Source organism: Heliangelus exortis, chromosome 6, assembly GCF_036169615.1.
Source record: "Heliangelus exortis chromosome 6, bHelExo1.hap1, whole genome shotgun sequence".
Taxonomy (NCBI): domain Eukaryota; kingdom Metazoa; phylum Chordata; class Aves; order Apodiformes; family Trochilidae; genus Heliangelus; species Heliangelus exortis.
The window spans coordinates 19,437,527-19,457,185 of NC_092427.1; the positions used below are offsets into that span (position 1 = coordinate 19,437,527).

The following is a 19,659-nucleotide window of genomic DNA, read 5'->3' on the forward strand; positions in this document are numbered from 1 at the left end:
CTTAATGCAAACTTCAATATTAATAAAAGGAATTCAAGGGTGTGACTGGCTGCAGAGCTGAGATCGCAAAGGGAAAGATACTGGGATTATGGGGATGGGGAAGATCCGGAAAGGCTCTTTTGCATCTGTGGTAGTGGCAAAGCAGAGTGACATCTGAGGCTGCTGTAAGAAAATATTCCTGTGATAGGACTGGGACAGAGTTTCTAAGCAGTGGCTTGTGCTGATCGACTTTATCCTACTGCAGGTGATTCTCTGCAGCTCCTCAAAATCCTACACTGTCAATGAATTAATAACAGGGAAAAAAACCAGCTAGGCTACATTTATGTAATATAGCCAAGTCTGCATACCCTGCTTCATTATCAAGCAGCATTATGTACTTCTAGGTTTATGTATGTACATTTTTGGCATTGAATAAAAGTGGAGTGATAGTATTTCCACTGTGAACACATTCTGCCTAGAAGAAGGAGGCTGAAAAATAATACTAGGCAGCAACCTTGCAACATCCTTTTTAATGTGTTAATGTAAAATATGTGGTCTTACACATGTGGGGTTTTTTTAATAATTCAGATGAGAATTTCTAAGGATTTCTTGAAGTAAAAGGTGGGAATAAAGAAGTTTTGACAATATTCACTTTTATTCAGCTTTGGCATGCACAGTTTGCTCATTGTGTGAAACAAGCTCTGCTTACACAATTAATGTCAGATCAAAATAGTCTTGTTTATTATAATTTTGGTTCCAGTTGTTCCAATAGTGATTTATTTTTTGGTAAGGAGTGGGGAGGAAAAATAACCTTTTATCAGTACACAGGCAACTTAGCTAAAAAATTGTTAATCTCATAGTTGCTAATACAACCTGTTAACTCAACCTTAGCTTTAGCCCAAGACTGCCAGCTTTTGCCCAGAAGAACAAGGCCTCAGGGAAAAATTCTGTTTTCAGCCAACTCCTCCCTTTGGCAGCCCCTTTGCTGCCTCACTCCAGGCTTTGTCTCTTTCCTAACCCTACGGACTGTGACTTTCTTTAGGTGATCAGGAGGCTTGCTGAACCTTGTGGTGCACAGAAAGTGTTTTCTTTTTTGTTTTTCATTTGTTCTGGGAGAGTGTGACAGGCAGAAACAGGAGGAAGTCAGAGCTTTGAGGATCCAGGCAGCTAAAGAAGTGTCTGCCATCCGTTCTTGGCCTTTTTGCTGCTTTGAGCGAGGCTTCTTCTCAAAAAAAGAATCTATTGCTATAGTGTAGTATCCATTCTCATTCAGAAGTGCCACTGTTTTCTTCATAACCATCTTTCTAAGATGTTGCGGGAGAAAATTAATTCTATTTTTTGTGCAAAAGTTTAAAAAGGTGTGGGGCATCAGGAGAGAAGTGACATCTTCTGTAGGTTTTGGGGTGCCTTTGGAAGTCACACTCTATAAGCAAAACAAAGAAGGGGTGGGAAGAGCAACATCTTTCATACCTGTGGCAAAATCCTATTGAAAGCATCAGTTTTGCTAGTTTTGCAGGCTTCAGTGAGTTTTAGAGAGGTGTAGAAATTGATACATTAACTTACTGACATGAATTAAACTTTTGCTCTGCTGATAGAGTGGAGAGCTCACACTGTTTACATGATGGTGAATCCATGAGTGAAGCCAGACTGGTTCTTATTTAATGCTGAGCTATCCCACTGAGTTTATCCTTTTCTTCTGTTTTAGTTTTTGATGACTTTCCAAGAAATAAGGGGACAGCCTGGTCTTTTAAGATTACTGCTGTTTTAAGGCACTTACCTTGTTATGTAGTTCATCTTATTAAATTTCAGAGTTTTGAACTTCTTCATAGTCATTTGCATATGATTTATGACTGTAGTATCAATCTCCATCAGCTCCCTTCTCCCTCATACTCTTCCCTTATGTTCTTCTACATACACAAAAATCCAAATAAAATTTTTGAAGAAAATGCTCTTCTTTTAGCATCACTGACCTCCGGACCTGACAGATCTCCAAGTTCAGTATGTTTCACAGATGTTGGTCCTTAAGTAAGAAAATGTTCCAGTCAGTCTCAAAGGGGAGGATCCTAGCTGGTCTGAGCATGATGAACAATTGAAAAGCTGTGCTCTGAGCCTAAAGAGTTGCCAATAGCCTGAAGGGCAAATGCAAGAAATGGGATGAGAAAATCAACTCAGCTCTATGCCAGCTGACTTAGATAAATGCTGTGCAAGGGCAAGGATGTGTTGCAGTGGTGTGGTTTAGACATGAGAGATTTAGGTGAGACAGTTTTAATAACAGATTATAGTCTGGATCTGAAAGGAAGGCTCAAAGAATGGACCTTCTAAGTGGCTATTCAAGGGCCCAGAGGCTAATGGTGAAGGCCAGTAATAAAAGGAATTTAAGTAGGACTTATGATTCCTCATCTTGTGAATAAGGGCTGCTGAGTTATTTTTGGGTCCTGATTTGGGGTTAGTCATAAGGTTCAGGAAAGGAGGAGGAGCACAGTAATTTCTCAGAAAGGATTATAATTCAGGAAAGAAGGCGTCTAAGAGCTTACTTTATTTCTGGAACATCAAGAGATACCATAAAGATTGGTTCAAAAAATTAGGTCATTAATAGCATAGGTGACCAGGCTAACTATAATCCTGTGCTTAAGTTACTATTTAATGATGACAAGGGAAGCCTTTCCTGATCTATCTTAATGGTTTTCTTTTTAGAAGGAATTCTCTTTTCCATGTATTGATAAAGTTGAATTCAGATACTTTTCATCCAGATTTTCCTCTGTTTGATATTTTAGGAAAATAATGCATCTGAGAAATACCTTCCATTGTGGAAAGGAGACATGGAGTTTCTCTGGTGTGGTAACTTGAACAGCAGCTGTTCTGTAAAACACAGCATCTACTAAGGAAATTTAAAAGATGGGCTAGAATTAAATAGTCCTTTCTCCTTCATCCCTGCTTCAGGGAGATGAATGTTCCTTTGCATATGCTGCGATTGGAACCACAAATACATGAAGAGCCTGTGCTCTGTCTCCTAGAGCACATGCTCATGCTCAAATTCAGGAGAGCAATTACAGGAAATAGGAGAAGGGATTTCCCAGGTGGGATATTATTCATTTGGAATTTGGTGCCCACTAAATATGTTTTTAAGAAGTATATTTAACAGAAATAAAATTCACTTGCAGGTCAAGATATTTAATGCACAGACTGGTGATATTGGACATCTGTCTCAAAACTAGTGTTTTCCCCAAGGATCTTTTGCAGCACTGGGGCATATACTGGCTCTTATACTCAGCTTATTTAGAAAATATGCTAGCTAGTTGCCAGAGGAAGTATTTCTAACAGCACAGAAGATGCAATCGTTAATTCCAGCTATTGTAAGTAGACTTGAGGGAATATTTTTCAGTTATTGACATTCAGAACCTTGGGTTTGACCATGATTTCTGCTTTACATGCATGTATCTTGTTGCTTCTTCTTTCCAAGGATCACTATAGTGATACTTGTCTGTTCAGCAGCAACTGGAAAAGAGACAGTGGTAAAAGTGAACAGCTATGTACAAGTGACACAGAGGATGTCAAGAATTTGTATGACTGGAGTGAAAAGGGTACAAGGGTGTCATTTCCTTAAATGAAAAGAAAAACAAAAGCAAGGCTAGGTAACTGGGGTTTTTAGTTATAAGATGATGATGAAATAACACCATAATGACACAAATAATCAATAATGCAGCTTCATCTAAAATTCTGTGCTTCTTTGGTGCAGTTGTGGAGGCAGAACATATATGAGAGTACAAAGACAACTCAATTAGCATGAGAAAAAATATGTTTGAAATGTTGTATCTAATAAATTGAAGGAGTGGTATAGAACCACCAAATAATGAGTGGTATCTACTTGATAAATTAGGCACTCTTTTCCCTCTTTCCCATAATAGAAGACAGCCAAGGAAATGGAAATGCAAATGCTTAAGTTGTTTCATATTCAGGTCTTTAGTTTGTTTTACAGATGAAACACTTTCAGCTAATTGTAATTAATCAGCTGTGAGCACTCGTGTGGTGAAATTTGTGTTTGTACAGTCGTGGGGGGGGTTTATGAGGTAAATTTTTGGGCCTGTGGCCAAAACATTCAAGAAGTGCAGAGTGGCTTCTCCTCCCTTCTGCTTGTGAATTTAGCTTTTAAACAATCAGCTGTCAAGTTAAGAAGTAGAAACAATACATGTGATAGGTTGCAGTTAATGATGAATAAGCAGAATGTCATTTTAATGAATACTGATTGTATTCAATTAGTGGATAACCTGTACTCCAGACTTTTCCCCTATAAATTATTTGATGGACAATGGCTAAATACCTAATACATTCAGAAGAAATTGTGGTTGAATCAGCGACAGTTTGGAGTTGTAAAAAGAGTTAAGTTTATTGACTGGCTACACACCCTAGTAAATTATCAACAGTATTTAATTTTTATTCATGCAGTCATAATGTTTTCTACTGGGAGATCCCATGTCAGAAGTTTTAATGGAGTGAGTGACAGACTTTATGCGCATTCTTCAGTGCTCTGTGCTGCCATGGGTTTTGAATTTAACATCTATTTTTTCACCCTCATAATTAAGTTCTTTTTAAGACTAACTTTTTTTGTGCTTTTTTTGTGAGAAGTACAGAATTTGTAGGATGTCTCTGCTCATTTTGGTCACTAGGTTAAATTAGCACCAGTGGTTTAGTAGTGAAAAAAAGGGTTGCATGAGTGAATATAACCCTAGGGCACGGAGACATAGAAGTAGGGAGATAAGCAAAGCATTGCTGTTTCCGAACAAAAAATCAGATTTTTTCCACATGTTGTAACACATAAATTAATAAGCTAGCGATATAAACACCAATAGCAAGTAATTCTTCTTAAAACAGTGTCTAGGCATCTGTGGTAAGGCAAGTTAATTTGTGAAAGGCAAGGGATATCTAAGGAAGAAAAAGGTTTGGGATTCTGGGCTGTTTATATTGTTTCTGCAGCTTCAAGCTACATGGTTTAAATAGGCAGCAAAATGAAAGTTCTTTATGGTTTTAAGCACTACTCTAGCAATGTTCTTTGACCCTATCCAGTAAAATGTATTTCTCTGTCTGAGTGCTCCAAAATTACTGCTTTTAAGATTCAAGAAACAGAAATGGTTGCCAGGTCTTCACAGAAACCTTATAAAGTTTCTGGCACATAGTTCATGAGCAATGCTATTGAAAGCAGATATGACAGAGCTTTATGGTTCATGTAATTAACTAAAAGTTTCACTCACTTTGTTCTGTTTTTTATAAAGTGGCACTGAGGAAAGATTTCTAATACATTCAGTCTAGTTTCCCAGCCTGATTATAGAGTCTGTTGTGTAGCAACTGGGTGAAACCTTCACCATCCTAAAAACTTGTCCTTCAGCTGCCAGAGCCACATTTTCCAAGTTTGGTGGAGTCCTTTGCTTTTTCCTATATCAGTTACTCACTTTCTTGGCATGAAATACCAGTGGAGTCCCAAAAACTTTGCAGTCTTGCTGACTTCTTGATACATAGTCCATCTACCATTACCTCTGCTGAAAATAACCAGTAGCTAAAAGCCACAATGTATGAGAGATGAAAATACTTTCTGAAATAATTCTGAAAGCTTAAACTCAGCTATAATTAAGCAAATTGATTTTCAATAAGTATTTTTAAAACCCATGAAAGCCTAGTGACAAAAGTTCTTGGGGCAGGGAGGGTGAGGTCCATCTTCTTTAAATATCTCCACTTCCCAGCTCCTGCTTCTGACATTTTGCTGCATGTCAGTTTTGTTGTACCAAAAAGAACTGGGAAGACCTTCCTCTTGGGATTTGTGGCAGAGGTTTTTGCTTAATTAAATGGTAGAGAGGCTGGCTGAGAGAGACAGAAAGTGCCTCCTTTGGTGCTCAAGTGAGTAGTGTTAATTTCCTGCAAAATATGGGGGAACATAATTCCCATTAGTGTGTCCACATAACTCTTACTGATGCTAATGAGAGCCTGGTGCTTTTATCAAAGGGGAAATAGCTATTTGTGTGCCAGGGCTGCATCAGTGAAAAGTGTAATTGCATCATTTCACTGGTTCTTTTTTTGATGCACTGTGTCTTTTAGCAACTTAACTGTTTTTTTTCCTGTTGCTTTTTCTTCTGTTGTTGTTAGTTATCCTAAGCCAAGTTTTCCTAAGAAAACCACAATGTAGTCTAGTATCAGTTCTGTCTGTATATCGTATAAATTGCTCTAAAGCTGTGATTTCTGGGAAAACAGCAGAGGGAATTTTGGCAGGCCAGACTGGTTCTTCTGGACTTGCTCAAAAATAGTGGTGAATTTGTTTCATGTGGACAGCTGTCTGTCCTTTAGTATTCTAAAGCTTCCCTTAGTACAAGATGAATCAGCCCACTAATCCATCATTGGGAATCTCTGCTAACATCCAAGACACTTAAAGGAATCACATTCACAGTTCTAATTGATAGCCACTGTTTTGACAGGCAAACAGATTTCTCCTCCCAGTGGCATCATGCAGTTGGCCTCCATCAGACCTTACTATTCATTCTACTGAAAAGAATATACAAGCTAATAATAAATCTGTAGGATGTTAACTACAGACTACTATGTCTAATTAGTAATGTACAATAGCCAAAACAGGGAGGAAGGTATTTTTATCAGAAGGACTGATTATGGCAGCTTAAAAATGTAAAAACATCTATTATTTATCATGCCAAAACACATCTTTCAAAATATGTTATATATAACTTCACTCTTATTTTAACATTGTTTTGAATGTTACTGCTTTGTTAAAATGTCAGCTATAGTAGAGGCTCAGAGATAGAATTTGTGATGCTTCCACCTTAGCAATTCATTGAAGTACCTAAAACCAAATAATTTTTTATTAAATTATTTTTAAGTTTTGTCTTTGCCTTTACATAGCCCTTTCTCTTAATCATCTCTCTCCCTGTTACAAATTCCCCTTGGAAAGATACTCTGCTCTGGGTATTGTCTCTTAGTTGGGAGGTTTTCCAAGTGCTCTGAGCAGTGCAGATCTCAAACACAGGTTAATGCATCCTGCTGAGGAAGAGTGGAGAATATTTTTGGAGTATGAAAAGAGTGTGAAGCAAGGAGGGGAAGGGTGAGTGTGTTAGGAAAGGTCAAAATGAACAAGGATAGAACTTAAAGGGGATGGAGAGAAATGGTCAAGGGGAAAAAGCATCGTAACGAACTGGATGAATGAGGCAGGCAGATATGTGGTGATCACAAAATGACAGAATTACAGAATTATCAGAGTTGGAAGGGATGTTTAGAGATCATCTAATGTCGAGAGTTGGCTCTCCCACTAATGCAAGATCACCTAGAGCACATTACACAGGACTGCATCCAGGCAGGTTTTGAATAAATTCCTGATTGCATTTTGATAATATAATCATAGCTCTGAGGTGATCAGTAGAGACAGAGAATAGGACCTTTCAAATTGGGCAAGTAATTTTTATCCTTTGTGCCTCAGTTTCTTAATTATCATATGATGATATATGCTCAACATTAATTCTCCATAGAGAGAATGGACCTGTTATGAAGGCTGTGCTGTTGTCTCAATTGAAACATGGGGGAGTTCTGTATATTCCTTATATTTTCTAAAGGTCATATTTTTTCTGCATATCTCATGAGAACCTACAGTGAGCAGTTTCACTTCATGAAAGTCAGATAAACCCTGACAAATCCCCACTGTGGCATATAAGGGGAGGGAAGACACACAGCATTGTTGGGAAGGTGAGTACTTCAGTGGTGAGGTGATAAGCAAGTCTGACACCTTAAGGTATCATGGTTCTGCATGTAAATATATAAAACATGTTTTCCATCTTATTTTGCAAATACCATGTATTATATTCTCCTTATGAGCTTTGTATCTGCAGTTCTGATAAAGTCACAGTTGCACTTTGTTTTTCTGTAATCCGGAGAGCTGAGAAAAAGCTTTGTAGGGCAAGTGAAGATTCTCATATGGTGCCTCATCAGCTGAAGTGGTGAGAAAAGCACCAAATAACATGAGAGTTATGATACAAAAAAAATTAAAAGTCCTTTTCTTCATAAACATGCATAATAACTATACAGATGTATGTAGTTGATACTTCAGTGAATTTTGGGGTCATGTTGCCAGTAGTAGGGGAAGAGATATACTACAGATGGGGAAAAAGCATGAAATATAAAGCTCAGCAGCATGTTTATATCAAGTTTGGTACCAAAATAAGTGTCTTTTAGTCACTTCAGTTGGTCTTTACCCTGTCCCACCTTGAAGTGGTGGTTCTCAGTTACCTGCAGAGGGCTGGAGGAGCTGGTGGGACACCAAGGCACGATGGCTCTCACTTGACCACAAACTTTCAAAACCCACATCTGAGAAAAGCACAAAGTCAGCAAGTGGTTCCAGAGGGGCAGCCGGGATTATCCACAGACTGCACAGGGAGTCTCTGTCTCCTACTTTGTCTTACTAAGTAGGTGGACTTTGTGGTTTTGTTGCTGTCACTTCTAACTCAAGTAGTAGCCAAAATCTTAGGATACAATCATGGTTTTGCATTTGGTCATTTCATGTATTGAGGAAGTAAGATTTGATACATGGTATATGTGAGCAGAACTCTCCCACTGAGGATTTCCTAATGCCTGATTACCAGATTCAGCTACAGTCGAATCTACCTAAATTAATAGCAAATTCCACATTTTAAAAATAAACACGGGTCTCAAAGACTTACGGAAGGTAATGGATGAAAAGATTTGGGGGTGATGACTTAGATTGCCTTTGTTCTGCAATTTCTAGGCAGAAGAGCAACCTCTTGCATTGCTTATGGCAAACAGCCTTCACTCTTTTATCTGATACTGAAACACAGACAATATCTGAGACCATGATACTAGCAATGAAGATTTTCTTTTGTTGCTGTCTACGTGGCTGATGCTCTCAGAGTAAACTTCACTGTGTAATTTAAGGCTTCCATTTGACTTTTTTTTTGGCATGTGACCCTGTCCATTGAAGATTAAAGGTTATTTACCTGTGAGGTATTACAGCTTTCTAGATTTGGTGCTGGGAATTCTTTCATAGCCCTTCAGTTTGTGAACTATATGTTGATCCAAGTATTAATACAAATGTGATTAGCTGTCTTTTCTCAGCTTTATTTGCTGTGTTCTACTGATGCCCAAGTTACATAATGAGTACTAAAGGCAGTTGCCCATAGTAGCAGGCTTCATGGCAAATTTATTTATTTTTTTAATAAAAATTCAGTGAGGGAAAAAATGCACTGTTTGTTTATTTTCAATGAAATCCTGGAAGGCTTACTGAGTATGCCATGTGGAAGGCTCCTTGAAGTACTGAGGGTTAATACTCTCTACTCTTAATTTCATATTCCAGATTTCAGCTTTGATCCTATCTGGACTAATTCTTTGTCACTGTACTAATTAATTCAGCATGCTGCAGAAAAGATGCTAATATGGGCATCGGAGTAGTAAATGGATGGGGGGACGTTGTGATTAATCAGGGTTGTTAAAAAGATAAGTTTTATTCCCATTTGACTAGATCTGGAGGCTCAGTCTAGCTCCAGCAGTCTGCTACAGTAAATTAAGATAAAAGCAAACAAAACCCAAAAAGAACAAAACACCAACAAAACAACAAAACCAGAACAAACCAAACAATAAAAAACAAACCTAACAAACAAAACCAACAACAACAAAGGCACCTGTTCACTTAATACTGACAATATAAAAGCAGCATATATTGGTGTTAACAATGTAGATTTCTTTATATTTCCATTTTCTTCATCGTCTTCTCTTTTCCTGCTGACCATAACCAGTGTAACTCTGACTGCAGTGTTAGAGCAATATGCATTGACTCCCAAAATAGTTTTAAGATGAGGATATTCATATCCATGAAGCCTAGCTACATTTGTGAAATACATATAATAACACTGGAAATTTCAAGAAGTTATCATATTCCTCTATTGCTATAATCAGAATGTAGGTATTTTTTTCTTTTCCATGGCTAGGTTGGCTAAGCTGCCCTGTTGTTCACTACAGAAATTGCTGCTATTGCTGCTTGGGAGCAAATCCTGGCAGGTGGGAGAGCCACGAGGCATCAGCCTCACCTCATAACCCTTGCCTGCAAGCAAACCCTGCCAAATGTAGTTACAAGTGGATTTTTTTGTTTTCTTTCCCACATCTCCTTTCAACTTCTCAAACAGTGTTGGTGTTATGCGTAGCACTGCCCAGCCCAGTGGTGTCTTTTTACTAGAAGTTAACTCACGGCATGGAGATATTTTCATCATCTTGGATGCTGGTGAAGATTCCATTGTTGCCCAGCTCCTGTTGTGTGTACTCTGCTCTTAAATGTCAAAACATGTTTTACTAAAACGTATTCTCTTTTTTTCTGTAGTTTTTTCAGCTGTTGCAAAGCTCATAATCCCACTAGTGTAATACTCAATGGCATACTTCTGCCTAATAAGTAAACATTTAATAACAAACTTTTAGGTATTTAGAAAGCCACTTAAAATGTTAAAGATGTATTTCATTAATGCTGCTATCAGCGTAAATGCAAAATGAGCTTGGCATGTAAACACCAAGTCTGACTCACTAAGGATCTTTACAGCAATTTTTAATACTCTATAATAAAGTGTATGTATGAAGGTGATTAATCAAAGCACAGCACTGCTTCTGGAGTATTTATTCTACTGTAAAGCTGAGTGATAAAATAACTTAAACCACACAGTGCTAGTGGCAGTTAATAAGCTTTTTATAGTCCCTCTGTGGACCTGAAAATCATACCTTATTAGTATCTTTATCTTTCTTGCTCACTCATTCATTCTTACTCGTATTTTTATTTAATTTTAAGGCTTATTTATAGTCTATCATAAGGGAGCTGCTTTAATAATCTCAGCATTTTTCACCCATTTTTTTATATGTACTTTACAAATCACTCTTTTTTTTTTTTTAAAGATAATTTCTGGAGATGTCAAGATTTTGTTAGCCCTTATATCTTGCCTTACCATGTCATAGGACCTCTTGAATTATTTTCCCTGAGATGTTTGCAAATTCATTATGTACCCTGTTAGCTGCAGTGACAGCTACTGCTCTAGGGCAACTGAATTGACTTAGAAATCCAAATTGCTGAATTTCCTCAGGAAGCTGCTTAGGGTTACACCCCTCAGATTCTTCTCCTACTTTTTTCTGCCGCTGGGACTTTATAGACCTGCTTGCTTTTTAATCCTTGAAGCAAATATCAACACATTTAAGATCTGGAAGCTCATGGATCCACATGGAAACAAAGTGTTGCCATGACCACAGCTTTAAGTCTTGCATCTAAGACATTTTATCCCGAGTATATCAGGGAGCAGGCCTATAGAAGCTTTGTTTTCATTTTTGTCCCTTGGAGAGCTTGAAAAGAATCATACATATGCTTTAATGTTACAGCAAATAGAGTGCTAATAAATACTGCAAGAGGACAATATACATTTGATATTCAGAGACTTCATTCATTTAATGCCTAATTTTTTATTTGCAGGGCACCCTTTGAAATCAGTAGAAATAAGGTAGTTACTCTTGCAATGTGTTTTCAATGGTTGCATATGAGCTTTTCATATAATGATGAAGCTCTCAGAGGACTGAGCACATAAAGACTGTCTCTTCATGCTGTTGTTTACAGGAGGACTAGGGTTTGAGTAGTTTGGAAATTAACTTTCTCAACTGAAATGTATACTAAGGTTATTAGGGCTTTAACTGTACTTTTCCAGGTATTTACAATGGATAATCAAAGAAGTGAGGCAGTCACTCAAACAACCTGGGAAGCTAAAATTTTATTTCCTTGCTGTTGTGATTACAAGTGGCTTTGTTTGACGTAAGCTGATTATAGATAGATGCAGAATGTGAGAAGATCCAGCTGATCCATTTGTTTTCAGGTTTTCTAAATATATTTCTCTGTTTGCTACATAAGGTTTTAAGAATACTATTTCTGTCAGATAATAAGTTGAAGAGAATTTTGCTGCGAATGGTATATCAAAAACATAAATATACCAAAATGGTATATTAAAAAATGTATGCCATACATTTTTCATTAATTTTTTTTGTTCTTCTGTCAGTACTATTAATGTGGAAGGCAGATTTTACTACAATCCAATTATTTGTTTGTTATCTGGAGATTTGTAAACTTCAAGTCCTAAAGTAATTCAGTTTTCTTAGAATTTTAGTAGGGATCTGAGTCACTCCATAGTATAATTTTGACAACAGATTTTATCCTCTCCTTGTTGAAGTCAATGGAGGGCCTCACACTGATACCAATGAGAACAGGATCAAACCCACTTGGGCAGCATCTACTCTTATTTTTTTTTGGGTGTGTGTGTGTGTTCCTGTAGGCTGTAGGGAACCATTAAACCTATAGTGCACAAACCCATGCAAAATTCAGATGCATAGATATTAATTTTATCATTGAAAGCCCATGCTAATCAAAATAGCTGATTGAGTAGACTTTAAGTTTTGGGACAGGGTGTATAACTTCAGGTAGAGATGCTACGGCATTATTTGTAGTTTAATGCTGTCTATTCTGTATAATGTGTTAAGTGTTAAGTTTTTGCATGTGTTTTTTATGTTTTAATGCAAGATTGTGTTGAGCTGAAAAACATTAAAATAATAATAGAATAGAAAGCATTTTTATAATATAGCAGTGTGCAAAAGAAGCCACAAATCTGAACTTTTCCCTAGCCCTGATCTATATGTTCTATACTTAGTGTAACAGGTAAAAATTGTAAGCCTGCACAAATCCAATCTGAAGCCAAAAATAGCAAAATAACAAAAGTTGTTTTCATCATGACCAACTTACCATCCCCAGTTTATTTTTACACTACAGCTCACTGGTTTTATGGCAAGAGCAGCTCTACCAGCAAACAACACTGGTTTTACTGTGAGTTGTCATGTTGTCAGTTATTACAATCAAATTGGTTACTTTATTTTATTTTAAAAGTAGTTCCCTGGTAAGTAAGAAATTATACCTAAACGTGAAAGAAATTAAGACTTTTTTTTTTTTTTGCAGTTTTCTTGAGTGTGCAACATATCCCAATTTCAGCTCCCTGCAGCAATACAAAACACCCAAGAATGGTGTTTGCAAAATCAGTATGTACTACAGTTGAATATGGGATTCCACAAACCCATAACTGAAACTGTGGAAGAAAAGCAGGCAGCCTGAATACTAACAAAATACTAGAGTTGGATTATGATTAAGATGCAAGTGCTAATACAGCCTCTCTTGAGAAAACTGTCATGAGACCTTTGCAGCACCTGCAAGTATTAGAAAGCAGAGCCCACTGGTGCTCATCCCCAGATGATTTATTGTTTGGCCACCTGACATCTCTATAGAGAGCAATGTATGCAGACTTTCATCTTTCAGCTTTCATTTCTCATCTGGACTGTCTTCTCACTTTCTGTCTTCTCAAGCTGTATGTACAACCTCTCTTCCTCAGATGTTTTTCCTGACTGCTGCCTTCACTGCCACCACCACTCTCTGATGGGTTTTGTGGGCACACAGTCAGTGGAATCAGTGTGCTTCTCTATACTCAGGAAAAGCTAAAGCATGGAAAGGATCTGCTTTCTTTATGGAAACTCTGAAATGAGTAGGGACTCCACAAAAAGAATGAAGATTGTTTGTAGATGAGGTGTACGTATATTTTAATAAGAGGATCCCTCAAAGAATGTAAGGTACCATCTATGTCTACTGACACACAGAAGAAAAAGGAAAAGTAGGCACTGAGATATAACTCTATGCATGGCAAACCCACAATAAAGCACCCTATTATCTGTAATATTTGCCCTTATTCTCCTTTGCACCAAATGTTTTGTGTCTGTCATGGCCATCATTCCCATTCTAACCAAGTTATTATTGTCTGGAAGACTTGTTACAGAGTCCCCAAGAACTTCATTTGACCACAATCTCAGACATATTTATTAAATTTAGAAAAATTTTGATCATTAACTTTTGAGTCAGACAGAATATTTGCAAGTTTCTGCTTTAGTTGGGGGAGAAATCTGAAGTCAATGATTTACAGCTTAAGTATATGCACAGTACTTCAGCTATTCCACTTGACACAGTTTGGACTGACATGACAAATAAAAAGGGTAAAAGAAAGATCGCCAATGCAGTGCTGCAGAATTTCACTGAGGAGTTTTTAGTTTTAAGTCAGAATAATAAGTGTGCAATATTGTGTATTGAATGAAGAAAGCATTACTTTTCTTTACATTGTTGTCATGCGTGCAAGTTCACATTAATGTGTATGAGATGACATTGATTGTTTACTACTGGTGGACCTGAGAATTTCAAATCGGGGAAGAGAAAGGAGGGGATTTATACTTTTTGGCCCATAAATCACAATCATATTTGACACACTTGACCTCTGTATTCTGTCAAGATCCATCAAAAATGAAATGTAGGTCCCCAGTTGAGTCACCTTTTATAGGCTGCATAAAGCAGATTTATGTTATAGGTATTTGTACAGTGTATAGAACACTGGGACCCCAAAAAGGATTGGATTCTCTGGAGGACTTGCATGGCATAAATATTACATGATAGTCTGTTAAGGGGCAACAAGAAAAACCCAGATACCCTTTGAAAAAGAGCTCTTATCAGCTGTCTAGTTTTGTAGTCTCAGAATATAGCGAGGTTTTATTCTTTCCAATTGCATCCTCATTTAAACAAAGAGCAAATCCTTAAATTAAGGCCAGACATGAATGAGAGACAATGGTTACTGATAGGAGCAGAACACATGCTCAGGTCTGGGTGCTCATACCACAGCAGCTGCAGATGAATTTCAGAAAGCTGTCCTGTGATAAGAAGAATCAGAAACCACTTTAAAATGTGCTGTATTAATATTCCAGCCCTGCAGGTTTGGTGGGGCTTTCTAACTTTCTTTCAAGCAATAGCTTTGGAAAGTATGGAGTCCAAATAAATGTGTAGCTAGTCCTTCCTGATGTGTAAGGCCCACTTAATACCAGTAATATATTTTGCTATGTGAGGAATATGAGTGACTAAGATAAAAACTCACAATGTTTTGATTGCCTGAAATTTCTGTGGTTTATGATAGGTAAGTACTGGGGTTTTTTTCCTAGTAATTATTTCATCCTGAGTCCTTCCTTGATATCTTACAGATTTGGAAAGAGAAAAGAAGATAAAAAGGGGAAAACAGATCAGAAGGGGAGTCCAAAGCAAGGCATAGTGAAAGAGGAGAAGCTGGAGAAAATGAAAGATGGACGTGAAAGGTGAGTAAAAGGTGGTGGCATCTTTGTTCATCAGATGAAAAACTTTAAAGCAAGAGACTGCTTGAACAGACAAACAGACATCTTGCCTGGAAATGTCCCAGGCCATGTACACTGGCAGGTGGGTGCAGGCAATGCAGAGCTTTAGGCCAGTTTCCTGCTGTATGGCAGGAGCTTGTCTGTCTCCTGGAGTTTCTGTGCAATTCACTGGGGTAGCTGCTAAGCTGGTGGAGATCACTTCCTTCAAAACCTGTTCCCAAGACCAGCTGACTTAGTGATTCTTGACTTCTCTAAAGCAAGAACTTCCTTCCTTCTTTCCTGAGAGCCTCTGCTGTGTTTTCCAGCACTTCAGATCTCTATGGCTTCAGGTGGTTGTGCCATCAAATGGTTTTTGTACTTAGGTATGATCTTTTCTGAACAGCATTTGTTGGTTAGCCACATATTGCAGAAATATCTACTCAACAAATGCTGAGTATGCCAGGAGACAAGAGGAAGAAAGCAAGTCCACGTGATTAAAATCAGTCTGAAGAGGCAGAGGTCTGCAAGCATGGGATGGGTGAGAGGGGCAAGGCAAGAAGCTTGCTGTGTGCCAGCTGTGTGTTGCTGTATTGCTGAAGGAAGGCTCTGAGACTGAAATGAACTTATGTATATTAGCCCAGTTCTCTGTCTTGTTCATAAAATACTCTTTTCATTCCCAATCCTTATCAATTTCATTATCTTTTTAAGGAGAATTTGTAGTTTTCTGCTTTCCCCCATGCCTTTCAGGAATAGTAAGACAGTTTGTAAGAGCTGACAAGGCTCAGTGAACTTGTCTCACCACTTCCCCAACTCATCCAGATTTATTTCATGATATGCTGAAGAAAGTCTTTGTTTTCCTCTGATGGCTGCTATCAGAGAAATTAAAGAGCCCATATTTGCAGGCTCTTAAGAGGTTTCTGTAGCTGCTGTTTAACTTGTAAGTTACTTGTAAGCTGCTTTTTAAGTTGTAGTAATATGGGTTTTCAGGGAATGGGAAAAACATTCAGAGGTCTCCTTCACTGGAGCATCCTGCTACTAGGAGTTGGAATGGAAGCAGATATGGTTCCTTTTGGTCCTGCAGGGTCTGTCCACACAGGGCAGCTGTGGCTGTGCTGCTCAGTGCCCAGGAAAAAGATGCTCTGCTTTAGTTTGAGTCATGCAGTGTGTGATCAGCGGTGTAAGTGGTGTCTGATGGGTTTGATGAGAAACAGAAATAAATCCAAACACGAACCTTGAAGTCTGCTGCTAATATTTCCTGTTTGAAAAGCTACTAAGGTATCAAATTGCTACAGTGCTGCTACTGGATACACTTAGCCAGTGTTACAACATTTAGTTCATCTAAGTATTGTACCACTTGTGTTCAAATTTCTGTGCCATGTCCTTGATTTTACCAGATTGATGAGTACCTTTATTTTAAACTGCTGACTCCCAGTTTGGATACTGGCAATTTGAGGGGTTTGTGCCCTTCATTTTAAAGAAGCCCATGTCTTTTATTAGGATCTCAGCAAGCTAAGAAGCATGTATCCCATCTGCTAAAGGGCCAGTGTCATTTACTAAAATGTTGGCAGGCTGCAGGGAATGAACCCTTCCATCTAGAGGTCTAACGTTCCAATTGGACACAAGATAATTGTTCTTAATACTTCTTTAGCATTGGATGCTTTTTTAAAAATTATAGTCACTGATTGACAGTGACTTGATAAGACTGCATTAGAAACTGGCAGCTCAATATCTTAATCATTCTGATTTCTCTAGTAATGATTTCAGTTTTGACTGATGAGTTTGCAACTGAAATGGAGAACAGGGGGTGTGCTAAGAAGTGGATGCACCAAGATGATACATTGAATTCATTGATTTGATTCATCTTATAAAACAGAAATATCACAATATTTTAAACAAATAATAGAGCTTATATATTTGGAGATTTAAGATAAATTCAAACAAAAAAGAAAACTTATCTTCATTGTCTGTTTGGCAAAAAAGAAAAAATCCAACAAAAAGAAAGACAAACAAAACAAATTCATAAAACTGAAACAAAATATAAAACAGAAAAGGAGCAAAGAAATGTTATCCTCAAAGCAATGCAATACATCCTGTAAATACAATCAATTTGCTCCAGCTTTCTAAATGAAGTATGGGCATGGGTGAATATGTTTGCCTACATAAGATTACCTACAAGGAGACTATCAAAACCTTAAGTTGCTCATAAAACAGAGGAGCCTTCATCCTTCCTAGAGGAGAATTATATAAGGAAGTTCTTGTATTTGGGTAAGAACTGTTTATAAAACTATTTAAAAATTACTTGACTTGAAGTCCTTTTCCTTAGTTGTTGACTGTTCATCTAGTAATGATGCCCAACAAGACAGTGAAGATAAGTTTTGTAGCTCTGTCCCAAGATTTAGTGATTCTATAATGTAATCGAAGTCCAAGATTTTAATGAACACATTGGCAAAGAAAACCATGTGGAACATCCACTCATACATCTTTTGCTTCTATGACTTCACTAGCTGCAATTCTGCATACTTGGTCTCATAGTTGTAAAACCAAGCTTCAGTAAAGCTTATTAGAACATAGGAATATTTTCAAATCTGTTCTTGTTGAGAGTGAAATGAGTATGTGTTAAAACTGCTAGGGATGTCACAGGAGACTATAGAAGTGTTGATAGAAATGTAGCGTTCCTACCCTGGTACCTGTGAACAAATCCTCTATTTAACAGCCTGAACAAAACACAAATTGCTCTTCTAACATTTAACCTTCTTAGAATTATTGTAAGCACGCACCTAATTTTATCTTTCCAAGATTGGTGTAAGTAACATACTAACAAGTAATTAGTATAAGTAATTTTTGTTCAGGTGCTCAATCTGATAATTAACAATCTGAAAGTCAGAGTTTTTCGCTAAAACCTCATATTTCTTAAATGGTGATTGCCTAAATATTTCAGAATCTGTCATACTACCTGATACTATGATTTTTCATCTGATAGTTTTTTTCAGAGGCTGGGCAGTCCATTTTGGACATAAGAGGAAGGGACGAGAGTAGTTGAATTTTTTGTGCTGGGTGTGAGAGGATTAATCATCAAGTGCATTTTAGCTTCTTAGCAGCTGTTTATCTCTCATACTGTTATAGTGTTCCAAGACTTCAGCTGAGAAATATTTTTTTATCAGGAAATGCATTTCCACTTTATGGGAGTAGGACATGTCTTGGAGTTTTGCAGAGTTTTTTGATTAGTATTGGAATAGGTATAATAATATCTCACATAATTCCAGGGGCAGGGCTGCTATAAAGAATGCAGTCTTCTTCCAGAAATTTTGACAAGATTTGCAGGTGTTCAGAAATTTTGGGCGGGTTGTGCAGTACAAACTCAGTAACTGTGACTCTGGCAGGGAAGATCAGATCTTATGTGGGTGTGCTGATGAGTGTAAGTCCCTCATGCTCAGATTAGGTTGGATTTCCTGCTTCACCAAGATGGAATTGTAAAGTGCCTGTGCAGTAACTTTGGCACATCCAGAAAGTGTTAGAGCTAATATACAGCACCATATAGTGCAGATGCTTCCCAAAAGGATTGGACTTGCTTGCACACTGATTCTCAGCATAAATTTTCCTGGCAACCCCTTTTATGGGCTGCCAGATTTCAGATTTGAACCTTAAAAAGCGAGAACAAATTTAGTATTTCTCTAGCCTAGTAATTTCTACTTCCCTTCTACACTGTCCTCAGTTTTCAGTACAGGTCTCTCTGCTGCCTTGTAGCTGCAGTTCTCCAAAGCCACTCCACATCCTGCACTGAAATGCTGACATTATATTTTCTACTTGTATTCCCTAGCAATCCTTTCCAAGATCCAGGCCTCATTGTGCTCGTTGCTGTTAGGAAAGCTTGGGCCTGATCCTAAGCACTAGAGTTGAGGCAGAAAACAATAGATCTGGTAAGAAAGAAAAAACCAACAGCATCCTGTGGGTGGGAAAGTGACATGCAGGCAGTGCAGCTGCTTGCCCAGGTTTCTAAAAAGTCCCTGTCAGATTAGGAATTTGTTCCAGATCTTGGCATGCTTTCTTTTCAAAGCCAGTACTTTGTTATATGACTGCTACTCCTATAAGCTTCATCTGATTAATGGGAACTTAGGATATTAGGCATTTCTTTTTTAGTAATAGTTTTATCTGTGTGCAGTTGAATATGAAGTCAGCACCTCCTCTCAATGTCAACATTTTTTTCTTCTCCCCCTCCCTCCCTCCCTTAGTTTTCCTTCTGCCACAGCAGTGCAATGTCACCAAAAGTTGACTGGAGAAAGTCAGAAGTTCAGGAGACAGATAATTTAGGGGATAAACTTAACTGGAGATGCAGTTATTTGAGATGGTGGTTTGTCCTTCCTGACACAAGTCCTGACACAATTCATTGGACTGAGGCCCTATTTTAAATAAACTCATCACTTTATTCATGCTTCA

General features: G+C 37.8%; 1 protein-coding gene across 5 annotated transcripts in view; it reads left to right on the forward strand.

Annotated features, from left to right (window-relative positions):
- The window catches only part of PARD3B (par-3 family cell polarity regulator beta), a 375,207-nt gene that overhangs the window by 260,417 nt on the left and 95,131 nt on the right, over positions 1-19,659 (forward strand). For all 5 annotated transcript variants that reach the window (XM_071747007.1, XM_071747008.1, XM_071747010.1 and 2 more), the window contains one exon: positions 15,100-15,210. In XM_071747007.1, coding sequence (XP_071603108.1) covers positions 15,100-15,210 — 111 coding nt within the window. The remainder of the gene's footprint in view (positions 1-15,099; positions 15,211-19,659) is intronic.